Here is a 26957-nt window from a genome sequence, read left to right as displayed (position 1 = left end):
TTCTAGGTCCAACCAGACTGCTGCATTCTGAATCCTATTGTTCTAGGACCAATCAGACTGCTGCATTCTGGATCCTATTGTTCTAGGACCAACCAGACTGCTGCATTCTGAATCCTATTGTTCTAGGACCAACCAGACTGCTGCATTCTGGATCCTATTGTTCTAGGACCAATCAGACTGCTGCATTCTGAATCCTATTGTTCTAGGACCAATCAGACTGCTGCATTCTGGATCCTATTGTTCTAGGACCAACCAGACTGCTGCATTCTGGATCCTATTGTTCTAGGACCAATCAGACTGCTGCCTTTTGGATCCTATTCAACTCAGTACATAACAAGGACGTTCCTCCAAAAGTTCTGAATTCAGATTATTTCGTATCTTCATTCTCCAAAAGGGAATCCCTGGAGGATCCTCACTTTTACTTTCCGTGCTGTGTTAATAACTTTCAGAAGTGACTTGTCAGAAGAGACAAAAATGTTTTCTTCACCCCCATTTCCACAATGACATAAAACTGCATTTGGCTGCCTAACGAGAGTTGTGCAAATTGAAATGAATGAGGATGGAGACAGTTTCTGGAAAGTCAGGATAGCTGTTGCAGCTGCCCAGATTGGGTGGGGGGGACATATAGGGTGACCTCCTTTCTCCCCTGAAGTGATGGATTGTCCTGTGCTTGATTTAGGGTTCCTCCTTATGTGAAACTGCCAGGCATAGATCTGCTTTGTCCAGAGGAGATGGGATGTCAAAGGCAGAGCATAATAATTGTGGCTGTGGGGGCAGCGGGGGTCCCATTACCCAAATGACTTTCCTAAACGGCTGCTTCCTCCTCTTTCAAAGCCTTCGCATTAGTGACCAATTACCTGTGGCTTGTAAATGGATTTGTTCCTTGCTGGGATAATATGGAGGAACATAATTCAAGAAGGCAGAAATGGATCCAAATAGAGGACACAGCAGTCAGTCCCTCAGTTTTATTGCACATAGCCAAAGGCTGCCGCAATGTACACAGAACCATCCAGCAATTAAAAGAAAATATACTGGATTGATACAAAAAACTTAAAACATTTATATTATCAAGACATTACCTACTCTAAACAGAGCTATAAAAGTACCTTAATATACAAGTTAAGACATTAAACAATAAAATTTATAAGCTAAAATTATCACATGGCCATTAAAAAATAATGTTAATTAATACAATGTGCAATTATATTCAGAGTTTGATGATAAAGATAGAATATAGCTTGATGTAATGTAACGATGGGACGCAGGTGGCGCTGTGGGTTAAAGCCTCAGCGCCTAGGACTTGCCGATCGAAAGGTCGGCGGTTCGAATCCCTGCGGCGGGGTGCGCTCCCGCTGCTCGGTCCCAGCGCCTGCCAACCTAGCAGTTCGAAAGCACCTCCAGGTGCAAGTAGATAAATAGGGACCGCTTACCAGCGGGAAGGTAAACGGCATTTCCGTGTGCGGCTCTGGCTCTGGCCAGAGCAGCGATGTCACGCTGGCCACGTGACCCGGAAGTGTCTCCGGACAGCGCTGGCCCCTGGCCTCTTAAGTGAGATGGGCGCACAACCCCAGAGTCTGTCAAGACTGGCCCGTACGGGCAGGGGTACCTTTACCTTTTAATGTAACGGTAAAGAAGAAGAGGAGTTTGGATTTGATATCCCGCCTTTCACTCCCCTTAAGGAGTCTCAAAGCAGCTAACATTTCCCTTTCCTTTCCTCCCCCACAACAAACACTCTGGGAGGTGAGTGGGGCTGAGAGACTTCAGAGAAGTGTGACTGGCCCAAGGTCACCCAGCAGATGCATGTGCAGGAGCGGGGAAGTGAACCCGGTTCACCAGATTACGAGTCCACTGCTCTTAACCACTACACCACACTGGGACCCCTGACCATTAGGTCCAGTCGTGGCCGACTCTGGGGTTGCGGCGCTCATCTCACTTTAGTGGCCGAGGGAGCCGGCGTACAGCTTCCAGGTCACGTGGCCAGCATGACTAAGCCACTGGCAAGAGCAGGGACCGAGCAACAGGAGCTCACCCTGTCACAGGGATTCGAACCGCTGACCTTCTGATCGGCAAGCCCTTGAGGAGATTTCACCCCTCCCATATCCAAGAATCTGCTGATGTTCTCTGCTGATTCTCCAGAGAGGAGGGGCGGTTTTCTGCTCTCTACTTATTTCGCTCCAGCCTCACATCAAAGAGAGAGAGAGAGAGAGACTGAGTGTTAGAGAGAGATCGTGTGTATAGATAAGGTTGCTGCTAAGAGCAGCTGCAGACACTCAGTGCAGTTCAGCATTTTCGTTTAGACCTCATTTAGCTCTGTATATAGTTGTGTATTATAGTTGTAGATAGAATATATTCTACAGAGCTGCTCTCCGAGTCATTTATGCTCTGCTATACTCTGCTGTGTGACGACTGTCTTCTTGTTGGAGTGAATCCAGTGCTCACAACTCTAAGCTGTGAGTCCACAGCACTTTGACCTGTTCCTGTGTAGAAGGTGGTCTCTGGAAGTGCTACCCAGCACGGATAGCCCAGTTGGGGCTGAAGTGGATGAGTCCAGTTCGTGGCACTGGCTCAAGGGCGATGCTGACAGCCCTAGGTTCTGTGGTTTAACCCACAGCGCCACCCGCTTCCCACTTTGGCTATATAATTTGCTCTAATTTTCCTAGCAGCAGTTGCAAAGAGTGCTAGATGCCAGGTCACATACTTATCTGTGTCTGCGAGGAGATATAAAATCATGTCAGAGGAGGTTAAGGGGTGATATGATAGCCATGTTCAAATATATAAAAGGATGTCACATAGAGGAGGGAGAAAGGTTGTTTTCTGCTGCTCCAGAGAAGCGGACACGGAGCAATGGTTCCAAACTACAAGAAAAAAGATTCCACCTAAACATTAGTAAGAGCTGTGGAATTTGCTGCCAAGGAGTGTGGTGGAGTCTCCTTCTTTGGAAGTCTTTAAGCAGAGGCTTGACAACCATATGTCAGGAGTGCTCTGATGGTGTTTCCTGCTTGGCAGGGGGTTGGACTCGATGGCCCTTGTGGTCTCTTCCAACTCTAGGATTCTATGATTCTATGAGTTCTGGCCAGAGAGTTTGCAGAGTAGCTTTTCCTTAGCATTCAGTAACCACAATCCACCCCCCTCCCTCTGGGATTAGGGACTGTGGATTGTAGGCCAAAGGATGTGGCTCAAATCTCTCCCAAAAAGAATCGTGGAGTCCTAGAGTTGGAAGGGGCTTCAATGGGGATCTAGCCCCCTGCAATGCATGACCCACAGCTATATAAAGCAGTGTGCCTGTGCAAGGAAGTCTGCAGGCAGACAATGGCTTTGTTTCCAGAGAGATTTCATTTGCCTCGGAAGAGGGATTTGCACAGCTTGCCCTCCCCACACTTCGCCTCTCAGAAACAGGCTTCTATGTGCTGGAGGCATTTTTCTTTCTGCTTCTCAGCTGGGGCAGCAGAACCAAGTGGACCACAGATCTTCCTTTCCATGGAGAGGGGGGCCTTTCTGCAGTTCACCTCAGCCCCCGTCCTCCACCCGAAGGCAACCTTCAGCATTCTAATGAAATAAAACATTTTGAAATGGTAGACTGCCTTGAGTGACTTGGCAGAAGGGTGGCTACACATGGAATAATAATAATAATAATAATAATAATAATAATAATAATAATAATAATTTATTATTTATACGCCACCCATCTGGCTGGGTTTCCTCAGCCACTCTGGGCAGCTTCCAACAAAGTATCAAAATACAGTGGTCTGTTAAACATTAAAAGCTTCCCTGAACAGGGCTGCTTTCAGACGTCTTCTAAAAGTTTGGTAATTGTTCTTCTCTTTGACATTTGGTGGTGAAGGGAGATGGGAAGGGTTTCTCTCAATATTCTCTGTACTTTGTACCTAAGAAGGGTTGCCCTCAAATATTATCTGCAGTAAATTTCTGTGCTGTTGTTGTTTAGTCGTTTAGTCGTGTCCGACTCTTCGTGACCCCATGGACCAGAGAACGCCAGGCACTCCTGTCCTCCACTGCCCCCCGCAGCTTGGTCAGACTCATGTTGGTTACCTCGAAAACACTATCCAACCATCTCGTCCTCTGTCGCCCCCTTCTCCTTGTGCCCTCCATCTTTCCCAACATCAGGGTCTTTTCCAGGGAGTCTTCTCTTCTCATGAGGTGGCCAAAGTACTGGAGCCTCAGCTTCACAATCTGTCCTTCCAGTGAGCACTCAGGGCTGATTTCCTTCAGAATGGAGAGGTTTGATCTTCTTGCAGTCCATGGGACTCTCAAGAGTCTCCTCCAGCACCATAATTCAAAAGCATCAATTCTTCGGCGATCAGCCTTCTTTATGGTCCAGCTCTCACTTCCATACATCACTACTGGGAAAACCATAGCGTTAACTATACGGACCTTTGTTGGCAAGGTGATGTCTCTACTTCTCAAGATGCTGTCTAGGCCTGTCATTGCCCTTCTCCCAAGAAGCAGGCGTCTTTTAATTTCGTGGCTGCTGTCACCATCTGCAGTGATCATGGAGCCCAAGAAAGTAAAATCTCTCACTGCCTCCATTTCTTCCCCTTCTATTTGCCAGGAGGTGATGGGACCAGTAGCCATGATCTTCGTTTTTTTGATGTTGAGCTTCAGACCATATTTTGCACTCTCCTCTTTCACCCTCAATAAAAGGTTCTTTAATTCCTCCTCACTTTCTACCATCAAGGTTGTGTCATCTGCATATCTGAGGTTGTTGATATTTCTTCCGGCAATCTTAATTCCGGCTAGGGATTCATCCAGCCCAGCCTTTCGCATGATGAATTCTGCATGTAAGTTAAATAAGCAGGGAGACAAAATGCAGCCTTGTCGTACTCCTTTCCCAATTTTGAACCAGTCAGTTGTTCCATATCCAGTTCTAACTGTAGCTTCTTGTCCCACATAGAGATTTCTCAGGAGACAGATGAGGTGATCAGGCACTCCCATTTCTTTAAGAACTTGCCATAGTTTGCCATGGTCGACACAGTCAAAGGCTTTTGTATAGTCAATGAAGCAGAAGTAAATGTCTTTCTGGAACTCTCTAGCTTTCTCCATAATCCAGCGCATGTTTGCAATTTGGTCTCTGGTTCCTCTGCCTCTTCTAAATCCAGCTTGCACTTCTGGGAGTTCTCGGTCCACATACTGCTTGAGCCTTCCTTGTAGAATTTTAAGCATAACCTTGCTAGCATGAGAAATTAGTGCAATTGTGCGATAGTTGGAGCATTCTTTGGCACTGCCCTTCTTTGGGATTGGGATGTAGACTGATCTTCTCCAATCTTCTGGCCACTGCTGAGTTTTCCAAACTTGCTGGCATATTGAGTGTAGCACCTTAACAGCATCATCTTTTAAAATTTTAAATAGTTCAGCTGGAATACCATCACTTCCACTGGCCTTGTTATTTGCAGTGCTTTCTAAGGCCCATTTGACTTCACTCTCCAGGATGTCTGGCTCAAGGTCAGCAACCACACTACCTGGGGTATATGAGACATCCGTTTCTTTCTGGTATAATTCCTCTGTGTATTCTTGCCACCTCTTCTTGATGTCTTCTGCTTCTGTTAGGTCCTTTCCACTTTTGTCCTTTATTATGGAAATTTCTGTGCTAATCCTGTGCTAATCCTACTTCTGCAATTGTGGTCAGACAGTTAGCAAACAGCCGGTGGCTATTTGCTAAATCTGTCTGGCAGGTCAAGAGTCCATTTCCTGCCTTGTCAGCTAGCAAGAAACTGCAGCTGTTTGCAAATTTAACCAGGCCTGCTAAGGAGGCCGTTTCCTGCCTTGCGCTTCCTGCCTTAGTAATGCAAAGATAAGAAAAGACACGAATAAGCAAAAGGAGAGGGGGAGTGCTTAGCCAGCAGAAAGACATGTATGAGGGAATGTTTAGCAAGCAATATAGATGTGCCATATAAGGGAATAAGTTGAACATTTGCCAGCTGATTGGAGAAGTTTGGGGAAGGAATGGGAGGGGGAAGAATGTTCAGAAAGTATAAGAAAGCTTGCTGAAGTATATTGCTTCACAACCAGTTTTTCAGAACCTATTCTGCTGGTTGTCTCTGTGCACAGATTACAATAAACTCTTTTCTCCAAAGAAGAATCTTTCCTGGTGCTTTTTGCTCTCTCTTCGGTACTGGGGACGCGGGCGAACGATTCCCTGGCGAGGACAAGGTTCAGGCTACAGTGGGAGGGTGTTCCACAGGGCAGGTGCCACTACCGAGAAGGCCCTCTGCCTGGTTCCCTGTAATTTGGCTTCTCGCAGGGAGGGAACCGCCAGAAGGCCCTCGGCGCTGGACCTCAGTGTCCGGGCAGAATGATGGGGGTGAGGACGCTTCTTCAGGTATACTGGGCCGAGGCCGTTTAGGGCTTTAAAGGTCAGCACCAACACTTTGAATTGTGCTCAGAAACATACTCGGAGCCAGTGTAGATCTTTCAATACCCATTGAAAATGTATTTTTATACACTAGCCCATCTTCAAGCCGTGAGAGACTCCAGAGGTTCCAGGCAGTTACCCTGGTTCTGTTTTCTTGGGCTGAAGATCAGAGCAGACTGTAGTGTATATATACACATATATTCTTATTAGATACTGTCAGGGACTCAGCGGGAGCGCAGGGAGGAGAGGAGATGGAAAGCGAGGGGGAGCAATCCGAGGGCAGCGTAGGATAATATGACAGCAGCCCGATAGATTCCATGAGCCTCTCCAGCGAATCGGAGGATTCACAGAAGGGGGCGCCGATGGGCAGGGCAAGGGGCGACCCAAGGGGGACACCCCAGAAGCAAGGGGCCAGCGGGGACTCCCAGAGCACCAGTTGCAAATCAGGACCAGCTTCCCCACCAGAGCGTAGTGGGGGGGAGGAGTCCCAGGTGTCAGAGCCCACATATGCACCACCAGCGAGAGAAGATGAGTCAGGGTGGACCACGCCTCCATCGGAGAGCGAGTTAACGGTTAAGAGGAAAGTTGCAGGCTGGGCGCGCGCGCCAAGTTCAAAGGTACAGGCGAGCGGCACAGAAGGTAGCCCGGATAGGGAACCAGGTCCTAAAGCCCGCCGGAAGGAGGGGCAAGAATCGTCAGGGTCAGCGTCAGAGGAGTCGAGGAAGGATGAGACCCTAGCGGGCAGGAGGGCCCAGAGGAGAAAGGAATTTAGGAAGAGGTGGAGCAAAGCGAGAGTCTTAAACTGGTGTGGAGGGGGAGGAGACTCAGACAGGACTTCGCCGGTCTAAGCTCGGGACGTAGAGCTGCACGCTGCGGCTTTGAAATGGAGACTGAATCTCAATAAAGACTTTTGTACATAACTACAGCCTAGCGTTGGTCCTCTGTGAGCTGGGACCTGGAGGCAGCTCTGACAGTAAGTCCTGTCTCAAATTTCAAAGAACCTCGCAACGTGAGAGGACGCAGCGAGGGGCGAAGATTGGTGCTTCGCGAGCTCACAAAAGCAGCACAAGATGACTACAGAAGAACGACTGGCAGCTTTGCAAGAAGCCGTGGTACAACTTAACGCAGAAATACGAGCGGCAAGGAGGAGAGAAGAGGAATCAGATGCTGTCTGCAAGGATCTGCAAAACAGGTTGGAAATGTTGACTAAACAGGGGCCACCGGCAGCCAAATCAGAAGGGATCGGGCTCGGGAAGAGAGGGGGGAGCCTGGTGTCGCATTTCGATGGGAGTCTGCAGCAATATCCTAACTTCAGAGCAGACGTAGTTTTTGCGCTAAAGTTGCTGGAGAAGGACTTTAGAGATGAGCAGGAGAAAGTAGGCTTCATACTAACGCATCTCCATGGAGAAGCTAAAGCGTGGTTGCGCAATCTGTGGAGAGATAATGATCCAGCCCTCCAAAACGCAAAAGCCTTCATTAAGGCGATGGATGATTGTTTTTTATCGGAGATAGATGTCGATGTCGCTAGAAAAGAGATTCACGGTCTGAAACAAGGCAGAGCCACTGTAAGGCAATATCATTCCCGCTTTTTTGCATTGGTCAACGCGCTGGGATGGGAAAAAGACTCAGCGTCCGTCAGGGACCTGTTCTGGGAGGGGCTGAACGGGGCTGTGAAAGACGAAATCGCAAGGGGGGAGAGGCCACGGAGCACTCAAGAAGTGGTCCAGAAGGCGCTGACGATTGGTGTGCGGCTAGAAGAACGTCCCTGGAGCAAAGATGAAGGGCGTTGGGGACGCACGCCAGCAAGGGCACCTCCTTTCTTCCCCAGAGACTCAGCGCGCGCTCAATCCACGCCTCCACTGGGAGGGGGAGAGGAGCCGATGGAGATAGGTGGTGCCAAGGCTCAGTCAGCGACCAGAGCCCTCACACCAGGAGCAGCCAAGGTGAAGTCTCCTAGAGGGAACAGGAAGTGTTACATCTGCGAAAGTGCTCAGCATATGGCAAAAGAGTGCCCCCAGAGGCTCCACAAGCACAATGCAGCCTCAGCAAAAGTAACAGAAGCAGCTCAGCAGAGGGAACCGCAGCAGGGAAACGACGAAGTCTGGCTGGAAGCAGAGCCGCTGGGGCCCAGCCAGACGAATCAGTGAAGCAGTCCCCGGGAATCTTACAGCCCACAGACCCCCTCCCGCCCAAACCAGTGGTGCAGCTCACCGCAACACTCCAGCTTCCCAATGGGCTCACCATGGAAGTGCCTATTACCATTGACTCTGGTAGCAATGCAGACTTTATGGGGGTGGATTTCATCAAGCAACATAGCATAGCGCTCCTGCCTGCCACGATGCCCCTGAAAGTAGTGACAGTCGATGGAAGAGAATTGCTGGGGGGACAGGTGGTACAGCAAACGCCGCCAATGGTGATGCGCATTGGAAATCACCGCGAAGTCATCAGCTTCAACGTCACCCAACTGTCAGACACGCCCATAGTGTTGGGCATGAGCTGGTTGGACAGGCACAGCCCGGCATTGGCATGGTACCAGCGTAAATTGACCTTCTGCTCCTCCTACTGCGCAGAACATTGCATCATGACTAACCAGGAGGACGAGGGGCAAGAGGATGACCCAAAGCTACAACTGGGCATGCTGCAAGCGGTACCCGACAAGTACAAGGCGTTTTTGGAGGTCTTCTGCGAGAAGGAAGCGGACAAGCTGCCTCCCCACAGACCCTACGACTGCAAGATTGACCTCCTGCCGGGGGCAACGCTGCCGACCGGAAAACTGTACTCCATGTCTGAAGACGAACTGCAAGAGCTCAGGGAGTTCATAGATCACAATTTGAAGCGGGGATTCATCCGAGAATCCAAAGCAGTGGGGGGCAGTCCTGTGTTCTTTGTGAAGAAAAAAGACACGCCCCAGAAGAGGCTTGTAGTTGATTTCAGAATTTTAAATTCGAAAACCAAGCCCACGGCTTTCCCGATGCCCAAGATCGACGACTTGCTCGCGACGGTGAGGAAGGGACGCATCTTCACCAAGCTGGATCTACGAGGGGCGTACAATCTTATACGCATGCGGGAGGGCGACGAGTGGAAGACGGCCATGTTCACGCCCTTGGGGACCTATGAGTATAGGGTTATGCCTTTCGGTTTACAAAATGGCTCCCACTGCTTCCAAGCCTTCATGCATCACGTGTTAGCGGGGCTCCTATACAAGAAGTGCGTCTGCTTCCTGGACGACATTCTGATCTTCTCGGAATCGCAGGAGGCTCACGAGAGAGATGTCAAGGAAGTCCTGCAAAGACTACGGGAGCACAGGCTTTACGCCAAGCTGGAGAAATGCCAGTTCGACATGACGGAGGTGGATTTCCTGGGCTACAAGCTGTCCGACAAGGGAATCGCCATGGACAGCGCCAAGGTACGATCAGTACTGGACTGGAAGAGCCCGCGCAATCGGAAGGAGGTCCAGAGGTTTGTCGGCTTTGCTAACTTTTATCGCAAGTTCATCAAGGGTTTCGCTATGCAGACGGCGGCCATCACGGACACCCTCAGCTCCAAGAAGAAGAAGTTCACCTGGACGGACCAGGCGGAGCAGTCCTTTCAGAAACTCAAGCGTCTCTTCGCTTCCGAGGAACAACTGCTGCATGTGAACCCCAGCAAGCCCATGAGGGTGGAGACGGATGCCTCTGACAGAGCCGTGGGGGCAGTCCTGTTGCAGCGAGACCCGCAAGGGGATTGGAGGCCGTGTGCTTTCTACTCCAGGAAGCTCAGCAAGTCGGAGCAGAACTACACCATCTGGGACAGAGAGTTGCTGGCCATTCATGCAGCATTCAAGGCGTGGCGGCACTTCCTCATCGGAGCCAAACACACGGTGCAAGTTCGCACGGACCATAAGAACCTGGAGTACTGGCGCACGGCGCGGTTCCTGAACCAGAGACACATCCGCTGGGCGGAGTTCTTTGCGGATTTCGACTTCAGGATAGAATATATCCCCGGAGACAACAACGTCATGGCTGATGCGCTATCCAGGAAGCCGCAGTATCTGGAGGAAGCAGCACCGGTAGCGGCCAAACACATTTTCGCACCCAAGGCGTGGGCATGCGCTTCTGCCACAATAGACCTGGAAGCGATACGGCGCGAGCTGCGAACAGATTCCTTCGCGCGCTCCAAGATGGAGGAGGTGCGCAGCGGCACGGCAAAGGACGACGAGTTCCAGATACGCGACGGACTGCTCCTCCGCAAGGGGGCCATCTACGTACCGGGAGATGAACTCCGCGCGACAGTACTGCAACAGCTACACGACGCACCCAGCGCCGGACATTTCGGCAGGGAAAAGACAGTGGAATTAGTAGCCAGAGACTTTTGGTGGCCCAAGATGCGGGGAGAAGTCGCGGAATACGTCACGAGGTGCGACACCTGCCAAAGGGCCAAGCCAGTACACAGACCGCCGGCGGGACTGTTAGAACCGCTACAGACCCCGTCCGAACCGTGGGAGAGGGTAGCCTTGGACTTTGTCACTGACCTGCCCAGCTCAAGGGGCAAAACAGCAGTACTTGTGGTAGTCGACATGTTCACCAAGATGGCGCACTTCATTCCTTGCGCGAAGGTGGCCACAGCGGAACAGACAGCCAAGCTGTTCATAGACCACGTGTTCAAGGTACACGGCCTGCCACGGTCTATCCTGTCTGACAGGGGGCGCCAGTTCATCTCGAGTTTCTGGCGGAAGCTGATGGGGATCCTGAACGTCAAGGTCAACCTAGCGTCGGCAAGACACCCGCAGACCAACGGACAAGCGGAGAGGGTCAACGCCGTCATGCAGCAGTACCTGAGATGTTACGCCAACCAGCAGCCCTCGACCTGGGTGGACTATCTGCCCCTGGCCGAGTTTGCCTACAACAACACACAACACGTGTCCACGGGGGTGACACCGTTTTTTGCCAACCACGGGCGACATCCCAGGACCTTCCCGGGCTTAGAGAAAGAGGGGGAGGGGGAGCCACAGGGAGCAGAGGCATTGGCAGAGGAGTTACAGGAGGTCCATGAACAGCTCCGTAGACAGTTAGACCTAGCAAAACACGTATACAAGATGCAAGCAGACAAACACAGAAGAGTGGGGGAGGACATACGGGTAGGGGACTGGGTCTGGTTAGCGGCCCAGGCAGTGCCGGCCAGGTCCTTAGCTAAGAAGAAGCTAGGACACAAGCAGTTGGGCCCTTACCTAGTCGAGGCACAGATCAACCCAGTGGCTTTCCGTTTGACACTACCGGAGGGTTCCAGAATGCACCCGGTCTTTCATAGATCGGTGCTAACGCCCTACAAGGCACCTCACAGGTTTCAGGAGCCAGGAACAGCTCCCAGTCCGCTTAGAGATGCACCCATGACAGGGGGGTCGCCGAGGGCGGGGCCACTCAACGAGGTGACGGAGATTTTGGACTCGAGATGGGGGGAAGAGGGAGTCGAATATCTCATCGCAAGGGAAGGTGCCCCGGCCAGCGCCAACAGCTGGGTGCCGTACTATGCGGTGGAGGAGCACTACCTCAAAGACGAGTTCCACGCACTCTTCCCACACAGGCCCATGCCGGAGGATTATTTTGACGAATATCTTTTCACACCCACACTCTCAGCCAGTACGTTTCAGGGGTTCTCCTCGGTTGAGGAGACGGTTCCAGAGACTACCTCGCCGGAGGGGTCGGTCTCAGACTTGGGTGGGGAGCGCTCTTATTGGTGGGACACTCAACCCGAGGAGGAGTGGCGCAGGAGACTGCTCAGAGGGCCCTGGCACGCAGACTACCCAGAGGAAATGGGGGAACAAGGGGGCATGGACGGGTTGGGGGAGGATCCTGGTTTCGAGCACGCCGGCAACGAGATGGAAGCGGAGGAGAGCGACGTCGATGTACCCGTCACGGACTGGCAGCATGCCAGGGGGGAAGACCGGTATCCGGCATGCACCCCCACAGCATTGGAGCACCCGGAACCCACGCCAGAGGAGGGGGAGGGGGGAAGGGGGGGCTTCGAGGGGGGGATGGATGTCAGGGACTCAGCGGGAGCGCAGGGAGGAGAGGAGATGGAAAGCGAGGGGGAGCAATCCGAGGGCAGCGTAGGAGAATATGACAGCAGCCCGATAGATTCCATGAGCCTCTCCAGCGAATCGGAGGATTCACAGAAGGGGGCGCCGATGGGCAGGGCAAGGGGCGACCCAAGGGGGACACCCCAGAAGCAAGGGGCCAGCGGGGACTCCCAGAGCACCAGTTGCAAATCAGGACCAGCTTCCCCACCAGAGCGTAGTGGGGGGGAGGAGTCCCAGGTGTCAGAGCCCACATATGCACCACCAGCGAGAGAAGATGAGTCAGGGTGGACCACGCCTCCATCGGAGAGCGAGTTAACGGTTAAGAGGAAAGTTGCAGGCTGGGCGCGCGCGCCAAGTTCAAAGGTACAGGCGAGCGGCACAGAAGGTAGCCCGGATAGGGAACCAGGTCCTAAAGCCCGCCGGAAGGAGGGGCAAGAATCGTCAGGGTCAGCGTCAGAGGAGTCGAGGAAGGATGAGACCCTAGCGGGCAGGAGGGCCCAGAGGAGAAAGGAATTTAGGAAGAGGTGGAGCAAAGCGAGAGTCTTAAACTGGTGTGGAGGGGGAGGAGACTCAGACAGGACTTCGCCGGTCTAAGCTCGGGACGTAGAGCTGCACGCTGCGGCTTTGAAATGGAGACTGAATCTCAATAAAGACTTTTGTACATAACTACAGCCTAGCGTTGGTCCTCTGTGAGCTGGGACCTGGAGGCAGCTCTGACAGATACTTTTTTCCATTTCAGATCCCAACCATTCTGAGCACAGTTGGCTCACAGCACCAACACCCCAGCAAATCTTGCTTCTCAGTTAATCGCAGCTTTGGATCCAGTACAGAGCAAGCTGGCCTCTGTGTTTCTAGCTTCCAGCTCAGCTCCAACAAAGTGTCTCTGGCTCTTGTTCTCCTTCCTAGCAGCCAGGAGAAGGTGGGTCAGTGGGGTGGAGGAAGGCTCACCCACTAGCCTGCAGGGCCCAATCCCTTAGATGTAGCTCTTGCAACCTGGCACATTGTGATGGCCTGGGAATTGGATTCAGAGGCTGAAGCTGAGGAATCCCAGCCTGCACAGGAGTCCCCGCCTCCAGAACCAGCTGAGCCGGGGCTGGGGCATGAGCCTGAAGGGTCCTCAGCTGTGCTGGATCCTCAGGTGCCGGCACCAGCTGAGTCTGCTCTGGCTCCTGAGGTGATGGAGGACCCATTGCCTGCAGGTGCTCCACTCTCAGCCCCATCAGAGGAAGCTGAGGTTGCCTCTGGGTCCGGTAACCCTCCAGCCTCTCCTGAGCTGCAAAGGCTCAGGGCAGAGAGGCAGAGGGACCTAAGTTCCCACAGGAGGAGTGCTCACCTCCAGGCCAGGAGAGGCGAGTCACCTGAGGATCGGAGCCGCCCTATGCCTCAGGGCAGATAAAAGCTGGCCAGCCCCAGTCCCAAGTTGTGGGAGCAACATTGTTGGTTGCTAGTTCCTGCCTGAACCCTGTCCTGCTCTCCTGCCAGAGTTCCTGACCTCTCCTGACTCCCTGCCTTGGACCCCGCTTCAGCTTTGATGGACAGCCTCCATACCACACCCTCAACCTCAGACTGGACTTGGACCATGCTGCACAGTAACCCCCCGGGACCAGCACACTCATTCTTTTGGGATGCTGATCAGGACACTTAAGTGGGCAGCTAAGGTTTAATCACAGAGCCTAGGACTTGCCGATCAGAAGGTCGGCAGTCAGTGGCGCAGTGTGGGGGGTGCCGGGCACAACATCTGGGGGTTAGGGTTAGGGGGTGCAAATCCACGGGTTAGGGGGCGCAAATTACTTGCCTTGCCCCGGGTGCTGACAACCCACGCTATGCCACTGTCGGCAGTTCGAATCCCCACAACGGGGTGAGCTCCTGTTGCTCTGTCCCTGCTCCTGCCAACCTAGCAGTTTGAAAGCACGTCAAAGTGCAAGTAGATAAATAAGTACCACTCCGGCGGGAAGGTAAATGGCATTTCCGTGCGCTGCTCTGGTTTGCCAGAAGCAGCTTAGTCCTGCTGGCCACATGACCCGGAAGCTGTATGCCGGCTCCCTCGGCCAATAAAGCGAGATGAGTGCCGCAACCCCAGAGTCAGTCACGACTGGACCTAATGGTCAGGGGTCCCTTTACCTTTAAGATCTTACAAAAAAGCAACAACACCCTTATCTGTCCAGTTCAGCAAATTCCTGTTGGATTCTCACCCTGCCTATGTGCAGGACCCCAAGAATTGGAAGAGACTTGGGGCATCATCTGGATTGAACCCCCCACACTTGGAAAAATATGCGCACACAAACACACTTCAGTGGCATCTGCCAAGGTGAACAGGACCAGACTGGAACTTCTCACCATTGCAGCACTAAGGACCAATTTACCTTCTCATTGCATCTTCCTGGGTGGAATAGCATCCCTCCTGCAGATGTTGCGAAGGGACCTATCCCTGCCTCACGTTGAGCTCGCTTTTTGGGGCAGAGCCCATCTCTATTGACAGAAGCGGGGCTTTGCCAAAAGCGTCCAGGAGCAGCTTTTCTTCTGCTTCCAAAAACTGCCTGGAAAGTGGAAGGAATGAGAAGACGGATCATCTTTTTAAGAAGCGTTTGTTGTTTCTTCTGGGGAAGAGGCCGGAAGTTGGGGGGAGAGGGAGAGCAGGATCAGAGGGTTCCTTGCTCTATCCAGCAAGCCTCCAGAGAGCCCCTGTCCACCCCAAAGCCCTGGCCTGAGCTGCGTGGGAACAGAACAAACGGATCCATTGCTCAAGAGCTGAGCTGCCGTTGTTTATAGCAGAAGGGTCAGCCATGACACAGGAGACGTCTCCTCTGAGCCATAAATCGCAAATGTGATCTGGGTGGGTGGGAATCATTCTCGGTTTGCAATCCATGATTTAAAACAAACAATCCACTGAAAACTTTTGCAAAATTTGCATTTTGCACACCTCCCATGTCGTCCACAAGTTCTCTGTATTGCAGTAGGAGGGGCACCTTCTTGCCATCACTCCAGAAGGTTTTTAATTTGTGGGGTTTTAAATTTTGGTTCCTCTGTTGATGTTGTTTTATTGGGTTGGGGTTGGCAGTTTTTAAAATTTGGGTATAACTGTAAAGTGGTTGTTGTGGCTGTTTTCTATTGCTTTATTGCTTTATTTATAGTCTGCATAAGATAGTCTGTTCTTTAATGTTTGATGTTTTATTATGTTTTTAACACTGTAAGCTGCCCAGAGTAGCTGGGGAAACCCAGCCAGAGGGACGGGATGTAAAGAATATTATTATTATTATTATTATTATTATTTATTATTATCAGTCCCCACACATCATCATCATCATCATCATCATTTTATTTGCACCCCACCCATCTGGCTGGTTTGTCCCAGCCACATAGCTAAAGAGACAGGGGTTTTTTGTCCTATGCAACATTGATTTTCTCTAGCTAAACTTCCCTTTGGTTTGCTCTGCAAAAATATGACAGACTGTTGGATGCTGGGCGTTTGGTGGATGGGAATCTGTGTGAATCCCTTCCAGCTCTTGGGATCCTGTACCCTGGGACCCTAGGGTAGTCTCATAATCTGGTGAACCAGGTTTGATTCCCCGCTCCTCGCCATGCAGCTGCTGGGTGACCTTGGGCCAGTGACACTTCTTTGAAGTCTCTCAGCCCCACTCACCTCACAGAGTGTTTCTTGTGGGTGAAGAAGGGAAAAGGAGATTGTTAGCCGCTTTGAGACTCCTTCAGGTAGTGATAAAGCGGGATATCAAATCCAAACTCTTCTTCTTCTTCTTCTTAGAAGAGTGGAGTAAATATACGAACTATTTGAAAAGCAATTGTAATGAACAGATTACGTTAGTAGGACCGCAAGAGGTTTTGTAAGGTGGATTATTTGAAATATTGCAAGAAAGACTATGAGGAGAACTATTAGTTAATGATAATTAGGAGTAATAGAGAAATTAAGAAATGCAGAGTAAGTGATAAAGAACGGGAAATCATCAGAGGTGTTGATGGAAGTCTAAGTGGGAGCGGGAGACGTGAGGGAGTCCAAAGAAGTTTTGAAAAAATGTGTTATGATTCATGTTATATTGTTTATCATTTTTGCATTTTGTATTTATTTAAAAAATTTCAATAAATATTTATTAAAAAAAAATAAAAAAAATATTGTATAAGATGAGAAGATATGTTATATGATTGTTGGAGATGATATGTTTAGAAAAACTAATAAAAATGTATATGCATAAAAAAGAAGACACAGCAGGCCAAGTGGAGGCCAAGGGAGGAGGTCAGCAGCACCTGCCTTGCTTCTGTTTTCCCAGCTGCATCTTTGGGCTCTCCTCCCCCCAAGGCCAGCCTGACCCCAGAGCTCCGAGGGATGCCTGGGATGGCGTCCATGTGTCTGAAGGCGGAGCAAGCGTCAGCAGGCAGCTGGAACACGGAGAACAGGAAGCCCAAGCTGGACAGATGGGGAAACATGCCCAAATGAAGACAGAGAGCGCAGAAGGGCAAGGAGAAGACCGTCCTTTGCAGAGCAGCCCTCATCCAGACTTGCTGCTGGATCACAGTGTCAGGTGTGTGTGCAGGATCCAGGCCCTGTGACCGATAGGACTCTGCAGGACTGGAGCCTTCCTAAGTTTGTTCTGAGTATAGCATCTAGATCAAGGGAAGTAATAGTGCCACTGTATTCTGCTCTGGTCAGACCTCACCTGGAGTACTGTGTCCAGTTCTGGGCACCACAGTTCAAGAAGGACACTGACAAACTGGAACGTGTCCAGAGGAGGGCAACCAAAATGGTCAAAGGCCTGGAAACGATGCCTTATGAGGAACGGCTAAGGGAGCTGGGCATGTTTAGCCTGGAGAAGAGGAGGTTAAGGGGTGATATGATAGCCATGTTCAAATATATAAAAGGATGTCACATAGAGGAGGGAGAAAGGTTGTTTTCTGCTGCTCCAGAGAAGCAGACACGGAGCATTGGTTCCAAACTACAAGAAAGAAGATTCCACCTAAACATTAGGAAGAACTTCCTGACAGTAAGAGCTGTTTGACAGTGGAATTTGCTGCCAAGGAGTGTGGTGGAGTCTCCTTCTTTGGAGGTCTTTAAGCAGAGGCTTGACAACCATATGTCCGGAGTGCTCTGATGGTGTTTCCTGCTTGGCAGGGGGTTGGACTCGATGGCCCTTGTGGTCTCTTCCAACTCTATGATTCTATGATTCTATGAAGAGCCAAGGCGCGGCCTCACAGGTGAGGCCGCTTGATAACTCACAGCATCTGGTGGTAAGAGCTGGGATGGGATAGAAGGTCAGCATTTCCCTTTTGCTCTTTGCCACAGCAACATGTCTCCTGCCTTGCTGCGTTTGGCTTCTTGCTTCCTGATCCTTGAACCTCAGCTTCTTGACTCCTCGCTTCTTGATCCTTGGACCCTTGACTTCGTGACTCCCAGCTCTCTGACCCTCGGACTCTTGGCTTCCTGACTCCTGGACCCCTGTTCCTGCTCCCACCCCGCCATCTTGCCCCCGGTCCCAACGTCCCCAGCTGGGACTTCGATCGCTCGTGAACCAGACCGTGACACACAGAGACAGAATCAGGGAGTTGGATGGGACCCAGGGGTCATCTAGTCCAACCCCCTGCATTTGAGGCATGAGAAGGATTATGAACATAAGAAGAGCTTGCTGGATCAGGCCAATGGCCCATTTAGTCCAGAATCCTGTCCTCACAGTCATGGGAAGCCCACAAGCAGGATTCGAATACAAGACCCCTCTCCCCTCCTGCGGTTTACAGCAGCTGGGATTCAGAAGCCTCGCTGCAGAGGCAGAGCAGAGCCATCCTGGCTAGGAGCCATTGATAGCCCTCTCTTCCATGAATTTTCCTAATCCTCTTTAAAAGCCATTTGGGTTGGTGTCCATAGCTGCCTCTTATAGGAGGAGTTCCATAGATTAATCATGGCATGTCTTCAGTGTCCTCTGGAAGTTGCACAATGAAAGCACTGTGCTGGGCCCGGGGGTAAACCGTGAAACGCAGTCCAGGTCCGGTCCCAAATCCAAGGGTTCCACAAAGAGTCAGTTCGACAGGGTCAAGACAGGAAACCAGGCAAGGTCAGGCACAGGGTCACAGGCAGGTTCTAGCAAACAGCAATGTTGCTCCCGCAACCTGGGGCGGGCTCTGACAGCCTTTTATCTCTGTTGGGGTAACGGCCGGTCCTGATCCCCTGGCAACTCACCTCCCTGTCTCACCCAAAGGCGAGCACTCCTCCTGCAAGTACTCAGGTCTCTCCTTCTCTCAGACCTGAGTATCTGCAGCTCGGGAGACATCGGTGGGTTACTAGACCCAGGGGCTGCCTCAGCCTCCCCTGACCCAACTGGTCTGGAGCAGCTGTAAGTGATGGCCCAGCTGGAGGCAACGAGGGAATCCCCGCATCTGGAGCCAGGGCAGGCTCAGGCCCCTGACTCAGCCCAGCTGGTGCTTGTTGCAGGGGAACCTGTGCAGACTGGGACTCTTCAGAATCAGGCCCCAGACTTGGTTCAGATGATGCCTGAGGCAAAGGATCCGGTGGGGACTGAGACTTCTCCAGTTCTGATTCCAAGCCCGAGTTCTGATTCCAGGCCATCACAGGCACAAGATGAAGAGCCTCTCCTGCTGGGCCACCACCCCTGAGCCTCTGGAGGTGGAGGAACAACCAAGAGGGCCCCTTCTGCCCATCTCAGCACCCAAGATGGTCTATAGCAGGGATGTCCTACTGGGTCGATGGTTGATGGCGTGACCCTGATCGTTCCTCCTAAAAAACAAAAAAAGCTCAACTCTGATCAGCAACATTTGTCAATACAATGGTAGATCACTGCCAGGTTTCTTTAGTGGGAGTAGATCACAGTCTCTTGGAAGTTGGACATCCCTGGTCTATAGGGAAAGAAGTGGTACTCAGGGTATTTGAACCTGAGTCATTTAGGGCTTTAAATGGTAGGGTTAATTAATGCATGGAGGGGTTAAGACCATAGAGTAAGCTGTCTTGCCGGGCTTAGCTGGGTCCCCTTCACATTGCAGGGAACTAGGATCAGTGTTTCCCAACCTTGTGCCTCCAGCTGTTTTTGGACTACAATTCCCATCATCCCTTACCACTGGTCTTGCTAGTCAGGGATGATGGGAGTTGTAGTTCAAAAACAGCTGGAGGCACAAGGTTGGGAAACACTGAACTAGGTAATCAAGCCTATTGTTGTATCCCTAGTCTACCAGAGAAGCTCAGCATATGAGGAGCTCTGAGCTACTCCTTCCAGCCACACAGTGGCGTAGCGTGGGGGGTGCAGGGGGGGCTGGCCGCACCGGGCGCAACATCTGGGGGTTAGAGTTAGGGGGTGCAAATCCATGGGTTAGGGGGCGCAAATCCACGGGTTAGGGGGTGCAAATTACTTGCCTTGCGCCGGGTGCTGACAACCCACACTACGTGACTGCAGCCACATGGCTCTCACCAGCCTCTTTTATGTTCCTATATCAATAGTTCTAGGAATATTTGCCATTTCGTAACTAAGCTATTCATAACTAAGCCCGTGCAGCTTTTCTGAATGATGTATGGAAAAGAACACAAATATGACCTTTGGAGAGTTTGTAAGTAAACCAAATGTGCCGTCTTTTCCTATGCTGTGGGAAGAGGGAAACTTTGGAAGGAACTTTTGAAAGGGGCAATTTTGGAACTCACTTGAAAAGGGACATCTTAAAGGTTTTACAGCCTAGATTTTGCTGGTTTTAAATCTCTGCTGGGGTTCTCTCACAGACTTGGATCTTGCCACAGACTTGGGTCTTGGCATCTGCAGAAATTCTCCTTTCATGGATATTTTTCCTTGAACCAACACTAACACTGATGTGAGCACCTTGAATTGGTCCCCGAAACAAACTGGCAAGCAATGCAGCTCCTGTAAAAAATGGATATATCATACTGTTCAGCCGTCCTGATTTAAGTGGGACATCCCAGAATTACAGAAGTCCTGTTCTTTTGGTCTGGTGCTCTGGCACAAGTCAGTTGGCTCCTGCGAAAGCTCAGGACCCCAAAAAATGAGTGTCCCAACTTGGACCACGCAGATGTCTGGAGGGTATGGTTTTATGCAATCTAAATGGAACCCCATCCGTTAATCTGGCTGATGCATTTTGGAGCAACTAAAGTTTCCAGGTCATCTTCAAGGGCAGCCCCATGTAGACCATATTGCGGTAATCCAGTCTGGAAGCTACCAGAGCATGGAGTTCAGCGGCCAAGTCATGCCTGCAGTAGGATTCAGCAGGGCTCAGCTTAGGGGCTTAGTATTATGGGGTAAATCACTATTTTCAACAGAATGCAAAGTCCAAACCATCTCAGAACAGACGGCACAGAATATGTAACTGTGTGGTATAAAGTAATGGATAGACAAAGTACAGTGAGATTAATTGGAAGTCAGTTTTAAATTTCTTTTCTATAAATTTTATAATTGTGTTCAATACCAGGAGTATATATGATAATAATTATATTAATCTTCTTATATCCTATAGTGTGGTGGTTTGTTTGATTTTTCTGTTATTTGTTTGTTTGTTTGTTTGATTGTATGTTTGTTTCTTGTATGTACGTCTGTTTTTCATAAATGTATTTATTTAAAATTAATAGATATATTTAAAAAAAGATGTCACAGCTTAGGAAGCCCCCACCTGTGTTACAGAAATATCTTCCCCACTGAAAGGCATATTCAGAGGCTCTCCCCTTGCTCCGCGTCACACGCCCTGAGGTCAGCCTCTCCCATAAAAACCTCCCTGTTCCCTCCTTGCCCACCCCGCTCATCCTGAGAGCCTCCTCTCCCCCTTGACCCCATCCAGCGCTTCCGCTCAGTGACATGATGTCTGGAGAGGCAACCTGAGATACAATGGATGCCCAGAGCGCAGGGGCAGGGGCGACTGGCAAAAAAAATAATAGAATAAGATATAAGAAAGGGGGTTGGTGACTTCTGAGGAGGCTCTCGGGATGGGGCCTCACCAGCTTCTCTGCATTTGTGAATGGGGACTCTGTGCCTCTCCAAAGAAGCTGAAAAGCCATGCAGAGGGTTGCCCTAGGCAGCTGTGCGGAGCAGCAGGGGTGAGAGCTAAGCAGAGTGGGTGGGGAATGAGGGAGGGGTGGCCAGGAGAGACCCTCATCTCAACTCTTCACTTGAGTCAGAAAAGATGGGCAAACGTGGCTCAAGATTTGGCTTGCAAGCCAGGCACCAGCTCTGCAGTTCCTGCACATGCACAGAGCGGGAATGTATCCCACGCACTAATAATTAGAATGATAAGGAGTGTGGAATAGTGGCGAGAATGCTGGACTATGGCCTGATAGACCAGAGTTTGATTCCCTACTCAGCCACGAAGCTCGCTGAATGACCTTGGGCCATTCACTGTCACTTTCAGCCTGACCTGCCTCCTAGGATTGTTGTGGGGACAAAACAAGGAGCGGAGAATAATGTAAAGCATCTTGAAATTGAATTGAAATTGAAATACTTTATTGTCACTTGTACAACTTGTATACAGTGAGATTACACAGTGAGATTACATTACCTTGAGTTCCTTGGAAGAAAAGGTGGTATGTAAAGAAGAAGAGTTTGGATTTGATATCCCGCTTTATCACTACCCGGAGGAGTCTCAAAGCGGCTAACATTCTCCTTCCCCTTCCTCCCCCACAGCAAACACTCTGTGAAGTGAGTGAGGCTGAGAGATTTCAGAGAAGTGTGACTGGCCCAAGGTCACCCAGCAGCTGCATGTGGAGGAGTGGAGACGCGAACCCGGTTCCCAGTGTAATCAAAAAACGAACAATTATGCTTGAGGGTCTTATTCTGGCCACACTTAACCTGCACCTTCTGAAGTAATAAGTACTGAAATATACATGAACACATACGCATGCACACACTTATGGCTAACATGTGTTCAAATGATTTAATGTGCACAAAATGTGTTTTGTAAAAACAAAACACATGTGTGAACCTAATGCAAATTTTCATGCAACTTTTTATTAAAAAAAATGCTGGCAAATGCAGAAAATGATGGAACGTATCTATGAATGAAGATGTAGGAAACTGAAATGAACCAAATATAGATTGATCCATCCATCTCTGCTACTAATGACAATTGCATCCTTATGTGGCCAAAATAACACTGTGCACGAGAGAGAGAGAGAGAGAGAGAGAGAATCGGCCAGTTAGGGGAACGGGGGGGGGGGGAATTTATATGGATGTGTGTGTGATAGATAGATAGATGCACACGCACGCACACACACACACACACACACACGGATTAACCCCAAAATAACTAAATGAAAACTGAAGCATACCACCCAACATTTCTCTGATGAAATAGGGACACCCCATTCCATAATGATAATTTTACTATTTCTACCCCACACATCTGACTGAGTTGCCCCAGCCACTCTGGGCAGCTTCCAACATATATAAAAACATAGTAAATCATTAAACATTAAAAAAAAAACCCTTCCCTATACAAGATTGCCTTCAGACAGCTCGGGGGTCTTATAACTCCATACCCTCCAACGTTTCTCCAGTGAAAACAGGGATATTCTAAGGAAAAGCGGGACATTCCGGGATCAGATCAGAAACAGGGACGGCTTTTCTAAATCAGGGACGTCCCTGGAAAATAGGGGCACTTGGAGGGTCTGCTGAAGTTAGGAATGAACATAAGAAGGGCTTGCTGGATGAGGCCAATGGCCCGTCTAGTCCAGCATCCTGTTCTCACAGAGGCTAGCCAGATGCGTGTCGGAAACCTGTAAACAGGATCCGAGAGCAAGAGCCTCTCCCCGACTCCAGAAGTGTCCAGCAATTGGGACCTGCTGCCTCTGACTGCGGAGTCCTGGCTAGGAGCCATCGACAGCCTCTCCTCCATGAATTCTACACAAGCTCAGTCTTAGAGGCGCAGAAACACCTCTGAGTGCGGCACGAAAGAGGCCTCCGTCTTGGGAAATGTGCATTTGGAAGCAGAAAATAAAATAATTGGGGTGTTGCGTATGGACCGGTGGAGATCTGCATCCTCCTTGATTCCCCATTTCCCACCCTGGTTATTTTGCCCCCCTGAGTTCTAGGGGAAGGGGATGCCGTCACCTCCTTAGAAAGGAAACGGGGGGGAGGGGGCCCCTTAAGCTTAGCTGCCCCATTGACAGGCCTCTGAGGCTGGCAGGCCCCTTTCAGAGCACAAGGAGAGAAAAGAAACTGCTGCGAGGATTTGGTGAGTGTGTGCGCGCGCGCGCAAAAGGACAGCTGGACAGAAACAAGCCTGGAAAGAGAGCGATGGTTTCGCTGGCCCGTTGACCTGGCGGCTTTGATCCCAGGTGCAAAGGGCCCGTGTGACATCATGGCTGGATTCTGCACCCCCCAAGCCTTCCTGGGCACCCTGCAGCTGGTTCCAGGCCTGTCTGGCCACGGGGCAGGGCCTCTGCCGCTGGGCACAAAGAGGACCGCTGTTCGCTGGCTCTGGCATTGCTCTGCGAGAGCCTCTCCAGCAACGCCAGCCAGGGAAAGAGAGAGAGAGAGAGAGAGAGAGGCAGCTTTTTAAAGCTCAGACAGCCTCCCCCTCTTTTCTCCTCCTTTCCACTCCTCAATCCCTCCCCCTCGCAGCTAGAGAGAGCGGGTTCCTTTTTCTTTTGCAAGACGCGAAGGATGGGAGAAGTTTGGAGAGGAGCAACCAGTGGCGCTGGACTCTGGCAGGGTTGAGGCTGGAGGGTTTGCAAGCTGGCCTGAGGCCTCCCCGCCGTCTCCTTGGGGGGTGTGGGGCACACCTGGGGTCCGTCGTGGTGCCCCCAGCGCAGAAGACAAGCCCAGCAGCCCAGATGGCTGGGAAGGAGCTTGACGCGAGACCCAGACGCAGCAACAAGGAGTTTGCCAACAAGTGATCCAGGAGGTTTCTTTTGGAGGGGGCGGCGGCGGCGCTGGGACTTGGTGCCCCCCTCGCTTCTCTGCCCCCTCCAGCGTCGCTTCCGAGGGAACCATGGTAATCCGAAGGGCTTCGTTTGTGGCTGTTTAGTTTCCCTGGCTCGGCCACACCGTGAGACCCTCCTCTTTCGGCTCTCTGTCGATCTTGTGGGTGTTGCACGGAGGGGCAGCTAAGATGGGGCAGCAGGGAGGGAGGAGGGGGTTCTGCTTCAGGGTACGGGTGGGGGGGGGGAATTGGGATCAGTGTAGGATACCGATTGTCCTTGTGGCTGTTCGGCTGTGGAATGGGCTTCCTGGGTAGTCTCTCCTTCAGAAAAGGTAAAGGTAAAGGGACCCCTGACCATTAGGTCCAGTCATGGCCGACTCTGGGGTTGTGGCGCTCATCTCGCTTTACTGGCCGAGGGAGCCGGTGTACAGCTTCCGGGTCATGTGGCCAGCAGGACTAAGCCGCTTATGGCGAACCAGAGCAGCGCACGGAAACACCGCTTACCTTCCCACCAGAGTGGTATCTATTGATCTACTTGCACTTGGATGTGCTTTTGAACTGCTAGGATGGCAGGAGCAGGGACCAAGCAACGGGAGCTCACCCCGTCGCGGGGATTCGAACCCCCAACCTTCTGATCGGCAAGTCCTAGGCTCTGTGGTTTAACCCACAGCACCACCCGCCTCCCTTTTCTCTCCTTCATAAGCGGTGTTTAAACTGGGGCCGGAGGGCCACCTGTCAGGGACTTTTTAGCTGTGATTCCTACATTCCAGGGGGTTGGGCTAGCTGACCCTTGGGACCCCTTCTGTGATTCTATGACTCGGCATTTGGAATGATCAAGAGGTCCGCTTTCTCTTGATGACCTTTGACTAGATGACCCTCAGGGTCCCTTCCAACTCTACAGTTCTCCAATTCTATGATTCTCTTCTTGTTCTGAGAGCTTTCCAGAGCTGCAGGTGCCTGTCCCATGGAACGAGGCTGCCCTAAATAAGGTCCCTGCAACCACCTGCTCCTTCAAAAGACAGCCTGTCCGGAGCGGTTGGAGGACCTTCTTAGTCAGACGGGGCATTTCATTGGTTTCCCAGCAGCTGTTGGGTGTAGACTTTGCACAGCCTGTGGACCTTCCGTGGGAATTGACAGAGATGGGAAGCTGATGGTGAGGGAGATTTTAAGTAGTTGTGTTGATGCCAGGAATGCCCCTGGTGGTTTGGGTCAGAGGTGAGGCCAGCAAGGTCACCTCTGCTCTGCTTCAGCAAAGTGGCATCTGAGATGGGGCCACAGTCAGCAGGTCTTTGGATCCAACACAATTCCTCATGGTTGCTGGGCTGAGTCAAAGCATCCTTCCTGAAGCCCTTGGACATCTTTGGGCTTGGGGAGGGGCTCAGTGGCAGGAGGCCCCAGGATCGCTCTTCACCAGCATCTCTGGAAAGGGTTGGGAGATTTCACTGCCTGAAAGCCCGGACAGCTGCTGCCAGTCAGGGTAGACAATACTGAACTGGGTGGAGCAATGGCCTGCCTCAGGATAAGGCAGCCACCTGTCTTCCTTTGTACCTGTCAGGGGTGAAGTGTCAGGAATTCAATCAGTGCAGGAGAAAGTGTGTGATTCCTTGGAGAACCTCTAGTTGCTAGGAATGTCACCCTGGGCAAAGGGTTGGAGGTGCAGGGGCTTCTCACGATGTGCAAACCTTTGGGTGCTTTTGGCGGAGGATTGCCTGACCTCACTTGGCCAGGTAAAGAGACACCTTTGCCTGTTGCACATATTTATGTATTGGTTCAAAAATGTTGATTAGGACCGGGATCTTGCTGACGGAGGGCGTCGGGTATGTTTAGCCTGGACAAGACATGAGAGGTAATGTGACACCCGTCTTCAAATATCTGAAGGTCAGATGGAAGATGGAGCAAGCTTGCTTTCTGCTGCTCCAAGAGGGGAGGGCTCCAGCTAAGGGATTCAAATGACAAGGAATGAGATTCTGACTCAGCATTTGGAAGAACATTCTGTTGGTGGGAACAGTTTGACAGTGAAAAGGACCACCTTGGAAGGGGGTGGAGTTTCCTCCATTGAAGGCTCTTAAAGAGAGGTGGCAGGGCCACTAGGTCAGGGATTCTGTGCCTGTGAGCCTTGCATTGCAGGGGGTTGGTCTAGATGGCCCTTGGTGTCCCCTTCCAGCTCTACAATTCTATGATTCTCCTGCCCTCCACACATATGGTCCGGCCTCGGTTTGTACCAGTGGAGGTGCTGATGTAGCATTCCTTTGCTGGAGGTTTTTAAACAGAGTTTGGGTGGCAGCCATGTGCCATGGGATTCCTGCTTTGAAAGGGGTTTGACTAGATGAGGTTCCTTCTAGCTACCGTTCCATGAGTCTATGGGCTTATCCACAACTACTTTTCCTCTGGGCTTCCCAGGCAGGTCAGTGCTTCAAAGTTCTCTATCCTAGCTCTCATTTTTCGCCCCGGAGATTTCACTTCAAAACCCACTCTTTACCACGGAATCGGAGCAAATGGAAATCTGTGGAGAAACGGAATTGTCTTGAGTTGTGCTTCAGCTTTAAAGAGCAGGTTTTTGCCGGGGGGGGGGGGGGGAGGCGTGAAGAGCACTCAGACACAGAGCTTTAAAGTACAGGACCTTTGCCTAGAAAGCACGGGGCAAAATATAAGTGTGGATATTGATTTTATGAG

General features: G+C 51.0%; 1 protein-coding gene across 1 annotated transcript in view; it reads left to right on the top strand.

Annotated features, from left to right (window-relative positions):
• The first annotated feature begins 23951 nt into the window (after positions 1-23951).
• The window catches only part of KIAA1755, a 35183-nt gene continuing 32177 nt past the window's right edge, over positions 23952-26957 (top strand). Inside the window, exon 1 of the mRNA XM_079978927.1 lies at positions 23952-24356. Coding sequence (XP_079835053.1) covers positions 24354-24356 — 3 coding nt within the window. The 5' untranslated portion in view covers positions 23952-24353. The remainder of the gene's footprint in view (positions 24357-26957) is intronic.

The sequence above is a fragment of the Podarcis cretensis genome (assembly GCF_951804945.1).
Source record: "Podarcis cretensis genome assembly, chromosome: 6".
Classification (NCBI taxonomy): Eukaryota; Metazoa; Chordata; class Lepidosauria; order Squamata; family Lacertidae; genus Podarcis; species Podarcis cretensis.
Note: the sequence above shows the minus strand (reverse complement) of the source record. Positions and strands in the feature narration are given on the sequence as shown.